We start from the raw sequence: 12,932 nt of genomic DNA on the forward strand, positions 1-12,932 counted from the left end.
TTCTTTTCCTGTGTTATGTTGTTTTTAATTTAAATGTTAACAACGTAATAAAGCAATGTACTCTGCTAGAAACACTTCTGGTTGTTTTTTGCCTATTTATTTGTTTTGTTGTGTGAAAGTTGAGCAGTAGTCTAACTAGATTATTTACCCTTAAAAATAATAAATTTTATAAAGATTTTGGTTTCTTCTGTTTCTCTTCAGAACCCATCTATAAGACCTCATGTGCTTTGACTATTCATGCTATTGGACGATATAGCCCCGATGTACTGAAGAGCCATGCCAAAGAAGTTCTGCCATTGGCATTTCTAGGCATGCATGAAATTGCTGATGAGGAGAAATCAGAAAATGAAGAATGTAACTTATGGACTGAAGTGTGGCAGGAAAATGTCCCTGGTCAGTACGCAGTGCCTGTGAATTAAACCTGTATCTTGAGAACCACAAGTGGAATCTTAAGTTCTTTATTCATGAACTCCTATATTTACTTTCCCAGGACCTTAACGACATACATCCCATTTAGTTTTAAGCCTTCCCAGATTGCTAAGTGCTCAAGGCTGGTACTCAGAGCCCTGTTCTTTACTTTCTCATTGCTGCCCATGTGAGAGAATAAAAACTTTGTTCAAGCAAAGTAGAACTGTACTTATTTTGAGAGTGTAATAGTGATTTTTATTTTATGATGCCTTACAATATTATTTTAGAGTATTGGTTCTCAACTGCGTGTTTCACTTTGACTGACATTGATGGATGATGGCCATTTGCATAGCACCCTCCTGTGGACGTACCCAATTTCATAAAGTTCTGCTGTTGAAAAGATAATCCACAACACCCCCCACATTCTCTCCCTTTGAGAGAGTGCTGGGATATAACAGTTAAGAATCACCACTTTAGACTGGCAGTTACTTTTTTTTTCAGATGTAGAAAAGGAGTTTCAGTGAATTTTTCTGTCTTTCAGAAGTTTTAATGTTGCTTTTCCTAACCCAGGTTCCCTTGGTGGCATTCGATTATACCTGCAGGAGTTGATTACTGTCACCCAGAAGGCTTTACAGTCTCAGTCCTGGAAAATGAAAGCCCAGGGTGCGTCTGCCATGGCGTCAATTGCAAAACAAACCAGCTCCCTGGTACCTCCATATCTGGGAATGATACTGACTGCATTATTGCAGGGCCTGGCTGGAAGAACGTGGACAGGAAAGGTAGAGGACTCATTCTTGCTCAGTTAAATTTAAAGGTATCCTTAAAGGATTAGGACTTCATCTTTCATTTTCTTTAAAAAATAGGAGTCTGATTTTCTGGGGCTTCAGATGGGTTGTTTTTGTGAGCCGTATTTCTTAGCCAGTGGGAAACTTTGGGTAGATTTTGACTGGCTAAGTATGATATTTCCTTGAAGTAGAACCCACAGGTCCTTGAATAATATATGGTGATATTAGAGATTGATTTTTATTTATCATGTTCAGCTTTCAAGTTAAGTCTTAAGGCAAGTGGCCACCATTTTGTACCTGGTGACCAGTGACCTCATGGACAGATCAGGATTGGGTATCAGCTGGGAAACTGAGTATCTTCTACTTCTAAATCTGAACTGAGGATGCCCAACTCTGGAGCCTGTGAGTTAGTACAAGTGATTTTTTTATACAAGGGTGATAGTAGGATATTTACAGTGAGTATCAGTGGGAAAGACAAGATTGGGGTAATATCATGATGTACTTATGTTGTAAAGGTCCTATTACCTTTATAAAAGAAGTACTGGACTAGACCTAGTTATAATTCCACAGCTGACACTTCTGCCTGTGTGACCTTGGGCAAGGCAGTTCCCTAGTCCTTTATGAAATGGAGATGAAGATACATATCCTGCTTCTGTGGTTTGGAGTAAAATTCTGTGGAAGTGCTCATTAAACAGTTAAGTGCTTTAAAGATATGCTGACTCTTGTTACTATGTTGTCATGGTTATTGAGTGTTCCTGAGGTATTTGTAGTCTTAAAATAGAGGATGTAAATGGCACATGTGGGCTTAATAGCATTCCCTCATCTTTGAACCCCTTAGGAAGAACTATTGAAAGCCATCGCCTGTGTGGTGACAGCTTGCAGGTAAATATTCTGTCACCGAAGATGCCGTTTCTTAAACAGAGCCTGAAAGCTGCAGCCTTTATTAACTGCTGCTTTTTTGTCGCTCCTATAGTGCAGAGCTGGCAAAGTCTGTGCCCAGTCAGCCCAGTACAAATGAAATTCTCCAAGCTGTTCTGAAGGAGTGTGGCAAAGAGAATATCAAATACAAGATTGTAGCAATTAGCTGTGCAGCTGATGTCCTGAAGGCCACCAAAGAAGACAGATTCCAGGAGTTTTCTGACATTGTTCTACCACTCATCAAGAAGGTAATGACCGTTAATATAAGGGCGGTATATGGGAACTCTGTCTTTTCTATAAACCTACAACTTCTACAATCAGCCTCAGGTCTGATTTGTACTTAAAGTTTAGGTAAATAGATATTTTCCCATGTCTTGATTGCATGTTTTATTAGGATAAATTTAGCTGCAAGTAGTAGAAACTCCTAAAATATAATGGCCTTAAATAAGATAGAAGTATATCTGTCTGGTTTGCTAATGCTGCGGTTTTGCAAAATACCAGAAATGGATTTGGCTTTTATAAAGGGGGTTTATTTGGTTACAAAGTTACATACAGTCTTAAGGCCATTAAGTTTCCAAGGTAAGGCATTAACAACAGGGTACCATCACTGGAGAAAGGTCATTGGCATCTGGAAAAGCTGTTAGCTGGGAAGGCAAATGGTTGGCGTCTGCTTGCTCCCAGGTTGTGTTTCAAAATGTTGTTCTCCAAAATGTCAGTGTCAGCTTTCAACGGCCATCTTCAAAATGTGTCCCTGAGCCGCAGCTCCTCTCAAGTCCTGTTTCTGAGCTTCTATAGGGCTCTAGTAATTAAGACCAAGCTGAATGGACGGGTCCACATCTCCATGGAAACAATCCTATCAACAGGTCACACCCTAATCAAAGGTGTTACTAGTCACATCTCCATGGAAACAACCTAATTCCAATATCCCACGAGATTGGATTACAAGATCATGGCTTTTCCTTGGGGGGCATAATATATTTAAACTGGCACAGTGTCTTTCACCTAAAAGTTGGGAGCTTCATGAAGTCTTAAGGGATTCTGACTCTTTCCGACTCCCACCTCTGCCATCCTAGAATGTCGCCATCATCTTCATACTCCCACACCTTCCAGGCAGAGGAGATGAAGAAAGGATGAAATGGGTCAAAGAAGGCAGGTCAGTCTCTCTTAAGGAGAGTTCTTGTAAACTGCTTCCTGATACTTTCACTTATATCTCCTCAGCCAGTACTTACTCACATAGCACAGCTGGACGTAGATGAGGCTAGGAAAGGTGGTCTTCATTCTGTGTCCATTTGCCCTCTATGGGAGAAGAGGAGAATGGCTTTTGGAGCCAGTGAATGGTCTCTGTTGCAGTTATAATAAGCTGTGTCTCATAAGCCTGTGCAGGTAGCAGCGTGTGCTTAGGGAAGCAGCCCCCGTCATGTTAGAGTGAAGAGGAGCTGGATGTGTCTCTGCTGATTGCCCCTGCCATACACTGGGGGACCTTGATCAAAAAGGACTTTGCAATATTCATTTTTAAGGTTGGGCACTGGCTTAAAGAAAGAGAGTTATGGTATATGTATTTTTGTGTGTGTGTGCATGAAACACAAATGTTATAATAGCATTTTTTTCTTGTGTTGCTGCTAATTTGCAGTTGTTTTTCTTTCTTGAGCAATAAATGCTGTTTTAGTTTCCTAGCTGGTAGAACAAATACCATGCAATGGGTTGGCTTTACAGCAGGAATATATTGGCTTACAGTTTCGAGGCTAGGGGAAATTCAAAATTGAAGCATCAGCATGGTCATGCTTTTTCCCTGAAGACGGGTTCTGGAACTGGCTGCCGGTGATCTTTTGTCTTTGGCTTTTCTGTCAGTGTCTCCTCTGGGTTCTGTTGACTTCTGGTTTCTTGCTCTTCCTGTGACCTCTTTGTGACCTATTTCCTTTGCTTATAAGGACTTCAGCCATATTGGATCAAGGCCCACCCTCATTCTGTTTGGGAACCTTAACTAATATCATCTTCAAAGGCCCTATTTATAAATGGGTTCACACCCACAGGACCAGGGGTTGGGACCTGAACATGCTGTTTGTGGGGAACATGGTTCAGTAATTTCTGCTTAAATAATTTGTTACATACATGATGAACTATGGTTTTGGGGAGACTTGTTTTAAATTGGGTTATACCACTAACTGGATGAGTCACTTGTCTCAGCCCCTGTTCCTTATCTCTCAAGAATGAGTTTGGAATAGGTCATTACTAGAATTCCTTCCATCTCTAATTCCATGATTCTAATGCAAGTTTTCTTATGTTGCCCTGAAAATAGTGCATATACAGTATTTTCCACCTTTGTTTACAGATTCCTTTCAAGGATTTTCCAACTTTGTTAGAGGTATTCCTGTTACAAATTCTTGTTACAAATAGGAAAACGGAATATAGGCACAAAAAGATGAAATGACTTACTGGAAATGAGATGCTGGAGAATTTAGCATTTATTCTTGATAAACATTTCATGTTCTGGTACCCTGATTGCTTCAAAAGTATACTTGTAACTTTGGAAGAAGAATATATTAAATACTGCTTTCCCCTTCTTTGATATATCCTAGAACTCACCTGAAAGCATTGGAGTCCATTCAACAAAAAGTGAAGATGAAAATGAGAAGGAAAAGGAGCTCCAGATGGAATCCCTGCTGGGTGCCTTTGAGAGCCTGGGCAAAGCCTGGCCCCGGAACTTAGAGACCCAACGTAAGCACCAGAACCTGCCTCCAAAGAAGTGCAGTAACCAGAGGTCACATAATGGCAGCAAAGATTTTCTGTATAACAAAGTATAGTTATTGTTTCTTATAGACCCCAATTCATTAGTAGTGAAAATTATTCAGTTTAAGTTTTATTTCTACATCAGCAAATAATCTCTTGATTGTGGTAGATAGTTTGAGTGTAAAAAAAATTTTTGTTATTCTTCTCATGCTTTATTCTGAGGAATCTGTAAAATTTATTAGTAGGTTCTCTTCATTATTAATTAAAGAGCATTTTGCCAAGTCTCCATTTAATGAGAAAACTTAGTTTGGAGTGCTTAAGTTTGGGATGATGCTACTGTTTTAGTACGTCTTATGTAAGGTCCTGCAGTGCATCCTGCTAACCAGCTCAGTATTTTTGAATGTTGTGAAAAGTATTGTTGATTATTCATGATTAGATGGATAGGTCTCAAATCAGATCCTCATTGAGCCTGTCATCCATTGTGTGAACCTTTAAAAATGTTTGCTATGTATTGGAAGGATTTTCCAAAGTTATGAATTTGTATGTGGTCTTATTTTTTGGTACTGTGTTATGGGCTACAGTGGAAGCCTGCTTATTTGATATCATTAAAACTAACTTTTGCTTGATATGGAATTATGTAAAAAGAAAATGATATTTACACAAAACAGTTTAACAGAAGGCATATATGTACATTCAGCTGCCAGTTATTGAAGGGTAAAGCCAAGGCCTTTCGAGAATTTAAGTGCTGACTGGAGTTCCACATTGGCTTCTCATGTAATTCGAACTCAGTAATGTGTAATTTATGGTTTTGGTTTTGGTTTCTTTAAAATGGAGAAATTACAGAGTCTTAACAAAGGGATCCAAGTGCAGAATTCTTGCAGATTTTTACCCCTCCCCTATCTTTACAGTTGTCTGAGTCCTACTAAATTTGGCAGTATCTAAGAAATAACTCCTTTGTTGTGTCTTATGTTCTTGTTTTATTGGTTAGCACATAATATTAAATTATGTAACTGTAATAGTAAGTGCAGTTGGCTTAAAGGGTTTGGGATAAAGGACTGCAAACTCTTGGTAAGCTTACAAATTGCAGAAGCTTCTGAGTGTCCAGAAAGGAGCTCCCAGCCTCCAGGGTTCTGCTTGCTTTGGCCGTCATTCAGGGTATTTTTTAGGGGAAAGGGAATGAGGCTAAGAGGCTGTGTCAGTTCTGAGGAGGATGATTTTGCCCTGAAAGCGAACATTTATGAACAGTTGCATAGGACTTTAGGGAGGGGTGGAGGTTTCTGATCAAGGAAATCTGTTTGGGAAATGGGCACAAAGTCACACTGAAGTTTCAATTAAATGCACTTTGTTGTTTTATTCCCCCCACCCCACTGCTCCCTCTCACCATCTTTCTCTGTCCCTCTGCATCTCTCTTGCTCTCTCTTTTACTCCGTCTTGCCCTTATGCTCTCTGTCCCTCTGCCTGTCTGTCTCTTGCTTGCTCTTTCTCTTGATCCTTTGTTCTCTCTGTCTTGCTCTGTCCCACTCTGTCTTTGTTCCCAGGTTGCTATCGTCAAGAGCTGTGCAAACTGATGTGTGAGCGGCTAAAACTCAGCACTTGGAAAGTGCAGCTAGGAGTCCTGCAGGCAATGAATGCCTTTTTTCAGGGGTAATTTGCTTCATGGTTCAGTTATTTATTTTGTCTTTTTCCTTCCTCAACAGTTTATATATAATCAATGGAATTTTTTTAAATGTTTAAACTAATGGCTAAAGTGACATCATAAAGTGATGCATGCAGAGAGAAATTGTACCAGAAAGGTTTTGGAAAATTTCTTAACATTTGTCATTTGATTCTTGCTTTCCGATTTGTATAGATTAATGCTTTTGGAAGAAGAATATGCAGATCCTGAGGCTTTGGCTGAAATTCTCCTTGAGACTTGTAAATCAATCACATATTCTTTAGGTGAGTGTGGTAAACTGAAATTGATAAGGAGTCCTCATTTTAAAGCTCAGGAGCTAAGCTTCAAATATTCCCTACCTTATTCTAGGAATTATATTTGTGGAACAACTACTTCACTGTCCAAGTTAATATCCTCTGTATGTACCCTCAAACTGAAATGTTTTAAGTTGGAACTGTGATGTTGGATTTTTGCACCTAGTTTAGGAAAAACTTTGTGACAAGTATTTCTTTTTAAACTTTTATTTGGAAATACTTTCACACTTACCAAAAAGTTGCAAGATAATACATCTGATACCTGTGTAACCTTTACCCAGAGTCTCCTGTTAACATTTTGTCCCATTTGCTTTATTATTTGCACCTTCTCTGTATACATATTTTTTCTGAATTGTTTGAAACTGTTTTGCCTATAGTATTCTCCTAAGTTCCTCAGTGTATATTCTCTTACTTCAACCATAGTAGTTATCAATCTTAGGTAGTATAACATTGATACAATATTTTTAATCAAATTTTTATCATACACATTCTAGTTTGGCAATATTTTCTCCACCTTCTTTTGTCTTATATGATGCTGACAATTTTGAAGAATAAAGTGCACCGCCCCCCCCCCCCCCCTTATTTTCCAAGTTGAATGTTTTTCATTTGGTGTCTGATGTGTCTCATGTTTATATCCAGGTTATGAATTCCTGGATGGGATACTATATAAACGATGTTGTGTCCTTCTCATGTTAAGAGTCACACGATGTCCATCTGCCCTCACTGGGGATGGTGTTCACCAGTTTTCTCTATTTCGTAGTTAATATTTTTTGCCCTGTGTCTAATAAGCAGTCTGTAGGAACATATTTTAAAAGCATGCAAATACTCTGCTCCTCTTCAAAATTTTGTCTCTAGATTGAGCATGCATCAGTGAGTTTTTTTCCTTGAACTGAAATGTTTACAAAATGATGGTTTTTCAACTCTAGCATTTCCTCCATATTTACCATTTGGCATTCTATTGTAAGCAAGATCCCTGCCTTCTCCCCCATCTCTGTTTATCTGTTATTGGTTGGACTCATGGATTCCTTTCTTCCCCCAGTGGTTTATAAGTCATTATTTTTCCTTAATTAATTTGTTGCTCAAATTGTCCCAGATGTGGCCAGTGGAAGCCCCTTGAGGCTAGCTCCTATGTCCTTTTGACAAGCCACAGTTTTTTTTTTAAGCTTTTCTGTACTTTGTAGCATAACAAGATGTCACAGACTTACCTTATGCCTTTCCTGTCCTGGATCTGGTTGTGTGTTAATTTTTTAGGTAAATGATTTCACGGTGAACCAGATACACGTAGAATAGACACCATGGGAGCATATTTCAGGAGTAATTCCTAGAGGCAGTGTGCTTTAATGGATGTAGTACAGGCAGCTAAGAAACCTATCTTTGCAGGGTCCTGCGTGTCCCCAAGGTGGCCCCTAAGCACTGTTGTGTAATGTTCTTTGGTAAACTGGGGAGGGTCATGCGAACCTAAAGACCTTTCTTAGGTATATGATATGAAGATGACTGCATGTTTGAAATAGTGTCTTTTGATCTCCCGCTTCTAAAAGGGGCCCTCTAAAACATTGTCATTTGTTGTGGGGATTGGTTATATTTTGGTTGACAATTTTTTCCCCCAAAGTAGGGAGTGTGGACATGTAGCACATTTGGAGATTGTATTTGAGAATTAGCAAAGGGAAGATTACTTAAAAATTTCCCTGAAATTGGAAATTCTGAGCCTCTTTCATTTAGTAACACTAATTTAATCTGGAAGGTTCTGTTTTTAAGGATTGTAAAACAAATAATGAGAACTGAATGATTTCCTTCTTAGAAAATAAGACCTATTCATCTGTGAGAACTGAAGCTTTATCTGTATTAGAACTACTGCTTAAAAAACTTGAAGGTGAGTTCTTTTCTTTTTCCTCTTTTTTATGCCCTATTTAAATCCCTGGATTGAAAATGGGGAAGGTGGGACAGTTTTCTCTGGGAGCTTGTGTATTTGCTGTTTCTACTCTTTGTTTGCTTAACAATTAAAACACCTCTCTTAGGGCTCCACAAACAGGCTTTTTAGACTCAGGAACACAAGATATCTCATAATCCCCTTAATCTTTATTGAATGAGTGAGGCATTTAGTTGTATCATTAAATTCTCACAGTTTACCAGGTACCTTCTCATATATTCCAGATGAGAAAATTGAGGCTAAAAGGTTGAATGACTTGCCTGAAGCCACGTTGCTAGAAAGTGGCAGAGCCTCATAAACGAGATTTAGGATCTGATCTACTTTCTGGTTTTCTGAAATTTTTAGTAGGTACAGACATACCTGATTTCATTGTGCTTTGCTCTATTGCCCTTCGCAGATAGCACTTTTTTTTTTTTTTTTTTTTTTTTTAACAAATTGAATGTTTGTGACAACCCTGTGTTGAGCAGGTCTGTCAGCACCATTTTTCTAACAGCCTGTGCTCACTCTGTGTATCTTTGTCACATTTTGTTAATTCTCACGGTATTTCACATTATTCTATCTGTTGTGATCTGTGATCAGTGATCTTTGATGTTACTATTGTAATTGTTTTGGAGCACCATGAGTTGTGTCCGATAATATGGTGAACTTAATTGTTAAATGTTGTGTGTGTTCTGATTGCTCCATGGATTGCCTGATCTGTTGTCTCTTTCCCTCTTCTTGGGTCTCTCTATTACCTGAGACACAACAGTAATTAAAATTAGGCCAGTTAATAACCCTACAATGGGTTCAAGTGAAGGGAACTGTTACATGTTTCTCACTTTAAAGCAAAACTAGAAATGATTAAGTTTACTGAGGAAGGCATGGTGAAAGCTGAGATAGGCCAAAAGCTAGGCCTCTTGCACTTGGCTTTACAATAGTTAGTCAAATTGTGAATGCAAAGGAAAAGTTCTTGAAGGAAATTGAAAGTGCTACTCCAGTGAACACACAAATGAGAAGAAAGTGAAACAGCCTTATTGCTAATACGGAGAAAGTTTTAGTGGTCTGGACAGAAGATCAAACCAACTGCAATACTCTCTTAAGCCAAAGTGTAATCTAGAGCAAAGCCCCTAACTCTCTTCAATTCCCTGAAGGCTGAGAGAGACGAGGAAGCTGCAAAAGAAAAGTTTACGTTAGCAACAAAGGTTGGTTCAAGAGGTTTAAGGAAAGAAGCCATCTCCATAACATAAAAGAATAAGGTGAAGCAAGAAGTGCTGATGTAGAAGCTGCAGCAAGTTATCCAGATCCAGGTAGATAATTGATGAAGGTGGCTACGCTAAACAACAGATTTTCAATGTAGACAAATAGCCTTACATTGGAAGAAGATGCCATCAAGGACCTTCATAGCTAGACATAAGTCAAGGCCTGGTTTCAAAGCTTCAAAGTATAGACTGACTCTCTTGCTAGGGTCTAATGCAGCTGGTGACTTGAAGTTGAAGCTGTTGCTCATTTACCATTCTGAAAAATCCTAGGGCCCTTAAGAACTATGCTCCATCTATTCTGCCTTTGCTTTCTAAATGGAGCAACAAAGCCTGGATGACAACGTATCTGTTTACAATATGTTTTACTGAATATTTTAAGCTCACTCTTGAGAACTACTTCTCAGAAAAATAAATTGCTTTCAAAATACTACAGCTTACTGACAGTGCACCTGGTCGCCCAAGAGCTCTGATGGAGATATCCAATGAGATTAACATCGTTTTCATGCCTGGTAACACAACATCTGTTCTACAGCATGTGGCTCAAGGAGTCATTGTAACTTGGAAGTCTTATTATAAGAAGTACATTTTGTAAAGCTACAGCTGCCATAGACTGTGATTCTTCTGGTGGATCTGGGCAAAGTAAATTGAAAATCTTCTGGAAAGGATTCACCAGTCTAGATACCATTAAGAACATTTGTTATTCATGAGAGGAGATCAAAATATCAACATTAATAGGAGTTTGGAAGAAGTTGATTCTGATCCTCATGGATGACTTTGAGGGATTCAGGACTTTGGTGGAGGAAGTAACTGCAGATGTGGTGGAATTAGAAGTGGAACCTGAAGATGTGACTGAGTTGCTGCAATCTCATGATAAAACTTTAACAGATGAGAAGTTGCTTCTTGAGAATGAGCACAGACAGTGATGAAGTTGCTGTTGCTGTGAACATTGTTGAAATGACAACAGAGGATTTAGAAATTACATGAACTTAAGTGATAGAGCGTTGGCAGGGTTTGAGAGGATTGACTCCAGTTTTGAAAGACACTCTGTCAAACAGTGGGTGAAATTCTATTAAACAGCATCACATGCTACAGAGAAATCTTTTCTTGAAAGGAAGAGTGAGTTGATGCGACCAACTTCATTGTTGGCTTATTTTACGAAATTGCCACAGCCACTCTAACCTTTATCAGCCTCCATCATCCTGATCAGTTGGTAGCCATCAACACTGAGGCAAGACCCCTTGCCAGCAAAAAGATTGCAACTTGCTAAAGGCTCAGATGTTGATTAGCATTTTTTTTTAGCAATAAAGTGTTTTTTATTTAAGATATATACATTATTTTTTAGACATAATGCTATTATTTACTTTAATAGACTACAGTATAGTGCAAACATAACTTTATATACACTGGGATACCGAAAAATTTGTGTGACTTTATTGTTATTACTTGCTTTATTGTGGTGAAGTGAACCCGCAAGCCTGTATGTAGTTCTCTGATGCGTTCTTTAAAGAAAGGAGTAGTAAAATGTCACCTCTTTAAATTGACTGCAGTTATGAAATTTATCAAAATTTTTTACTGAGCGTATTTTATAGAGTCCTTTTGTTGTCATTGAAAGGCTCTTTTGCTACTGTGTGTCTTGCCTTGCTACCTCCACTTTGCTTCATAGTGGCTTATTTCTCTTTGCCTAGCCTGTACTGAAGAAGGGGAATGAAATGCATTGATATGCTTTTAGGTTATTGTCAATAATTAGGTTTTGAGACACTTATACCTGTCATCATTATATACTGATCTGTTACCAGTAGATTGCTTTATATTTGTTTTAGAGATATGGAGGAAAAACAGGATTGTTTGAATTTTTTTCTTGCTCATTCTGTAAGGATTCTTTTTCTTTTTTCTTTTTTGCTCTTTCCATTCAGAATCAAAACAGTGGGAAAGCTTGACATCCGAATGTAGAGTGCTCCTGATTGAGTCTTTAGCCACTATGGAGACAGACAGCAGACCTGAGCTGCAAGAGAAAGCATCATCACTGAAGAAAACACTTGAAAATCTGGAATAAATTAGAAGGGGAAGAAACAAACAAGTGCCATGTTTATTGGGGTTTGAAACATTGGTATTCTCTGAAAAACCAAGTGGGGAAAAGTAAGATTTTATCTGTAGCATGCATCATTCCTTGGCTGAAATAAAAAAGAAAAATGCCTTAAATTTTGTTCCTTATTAGCTTTATTTTCTTGATGCTTTTAAAGTACCTGGGCTGAATGAGCTTAATGGAACTTGGATGTTTGAGAGGTGGTTGTAGATGAAACTGGCAGAAATAGTTGTTATTAAAGGAATTAAGGCTGTCATTAAAAGGAATTATTGAACAAAGTTACAGAGCAAGCTGGATAAAAATCTTACAGCTGTATCTGAATTAAAGATTTTGTTTAGGACAAGCCCCCTATAAATCACTTAGTTTTAATCCCCTTGTTTTACACCCAAAGAAATACTCTATAAGATGGCATCACTTCCTTCCTGAGGCCTGTGGCAAGGCTGGAATCGAGATGTTTGGTGTCCTGTTCAGTACACTTCTTTTTACAGCCTGCTGTCATCTCAGTGCTAAGCCTGGCCTACCCAAGAAATTCCGATGAGGTGCATGTATGGTGCGATCCAGCAGTCCTTGCACCCAAACTAAACAAACCACTATCTAAGCATCACTGGTTCTTGAAAGCAAAAGCTGGACGTTGTCATTTGTTTAGATGATTGGTTTTTAGAAAATGATTGTTTAGCATCTTGACAGATTAAGAGGGAGAATTCAGTCTCTTTCATACAGACAGATAAAGTAGATGAGGACAAGATTTCTCATTCTGCCTGTATCTGTGGTTGCTTACTTTGTAAAACCAAAAACCACCCACAGAATTTGACAGCTGTCTTAGTTTAGAACACTTACAATCTCAAAACTGTAAAGCCAACTTAAAACTTTTGTTCTAC

At 38.4% G+C, this 12,932-nt stretch overlaps 1 protein-coding gene across 5 annotated transcripts in view; it reads left to right on the forward strand.

Annotated features, from left to right (window-relative positions):
* Positions 1 to 12,170, forward strand: part of ECPAS (Ecm29 proteasome adaptor and scaffold) — a 121,113-nt gene extending 108,943 nt beyond the window's left edge. For 3 of the 5 annotated variants that reach the window (XM_037796830.1, XM_037796831.1, XM_037796829.1), the window contains exons 41-49: positions 202 to 393; positions 979 to 1,187; positions 2,032 to 2,075; positions 2,167 to 2,359; positions 4,688 to 4,826; positions 6,377 to 6,482; positions 6,688 to 6,776; positions 8,605 to 8,676; positions 11,885 to 12,024. In XM_037796830.1, coding sequence (XP_037652758.1) covers positions 202 to 393; positions 979 to 1,187; positions 2,032 to 2,075; positions 2,167 to 2,359; positions 4,688 to 4,826; positions 6,377 to 6,482; positions 6,688 to 6,776; positions 8,605 to 8,676; positions 11,885 to 12,024 — 1,184 coding nt within the window. Of the gene's footprint in view, positions 1 to 201; positions 394 to 978; positions 1,188 to 1,763; positions 1,888 to 2,031; positions 2,076 to 2,166; positions 2,360 to 4,687; positions 4,827 to 6,376; positions 6,483 to 6,687; positions 6,777 to 8,604; positions 8,677 to 11,884 lie in introns of those variants that run through there. The other 2 variants (XM_037796828.1, XR_005210594.1) reach the window with 2 other exon arrangements.
* Positions 12,171 to 12,932: the final 762 nt, after the last annotated feature.

Source organism: Choloepus didactylus, chromosome 10 (assembly GCF_015220235.1).
Source record: "Choloepus didactylus isolate mChoDid1 chromosome 10, mChoDid1.pri, whole genome shotgun sequence".
Classification (NCBI taxonomy): domain Eukaryota; kingdom Metazoa; phylum Chordata; class Mammalia; order Pilosa; family Megalonychidae; genus Choloepus; species Choloepus didactylus.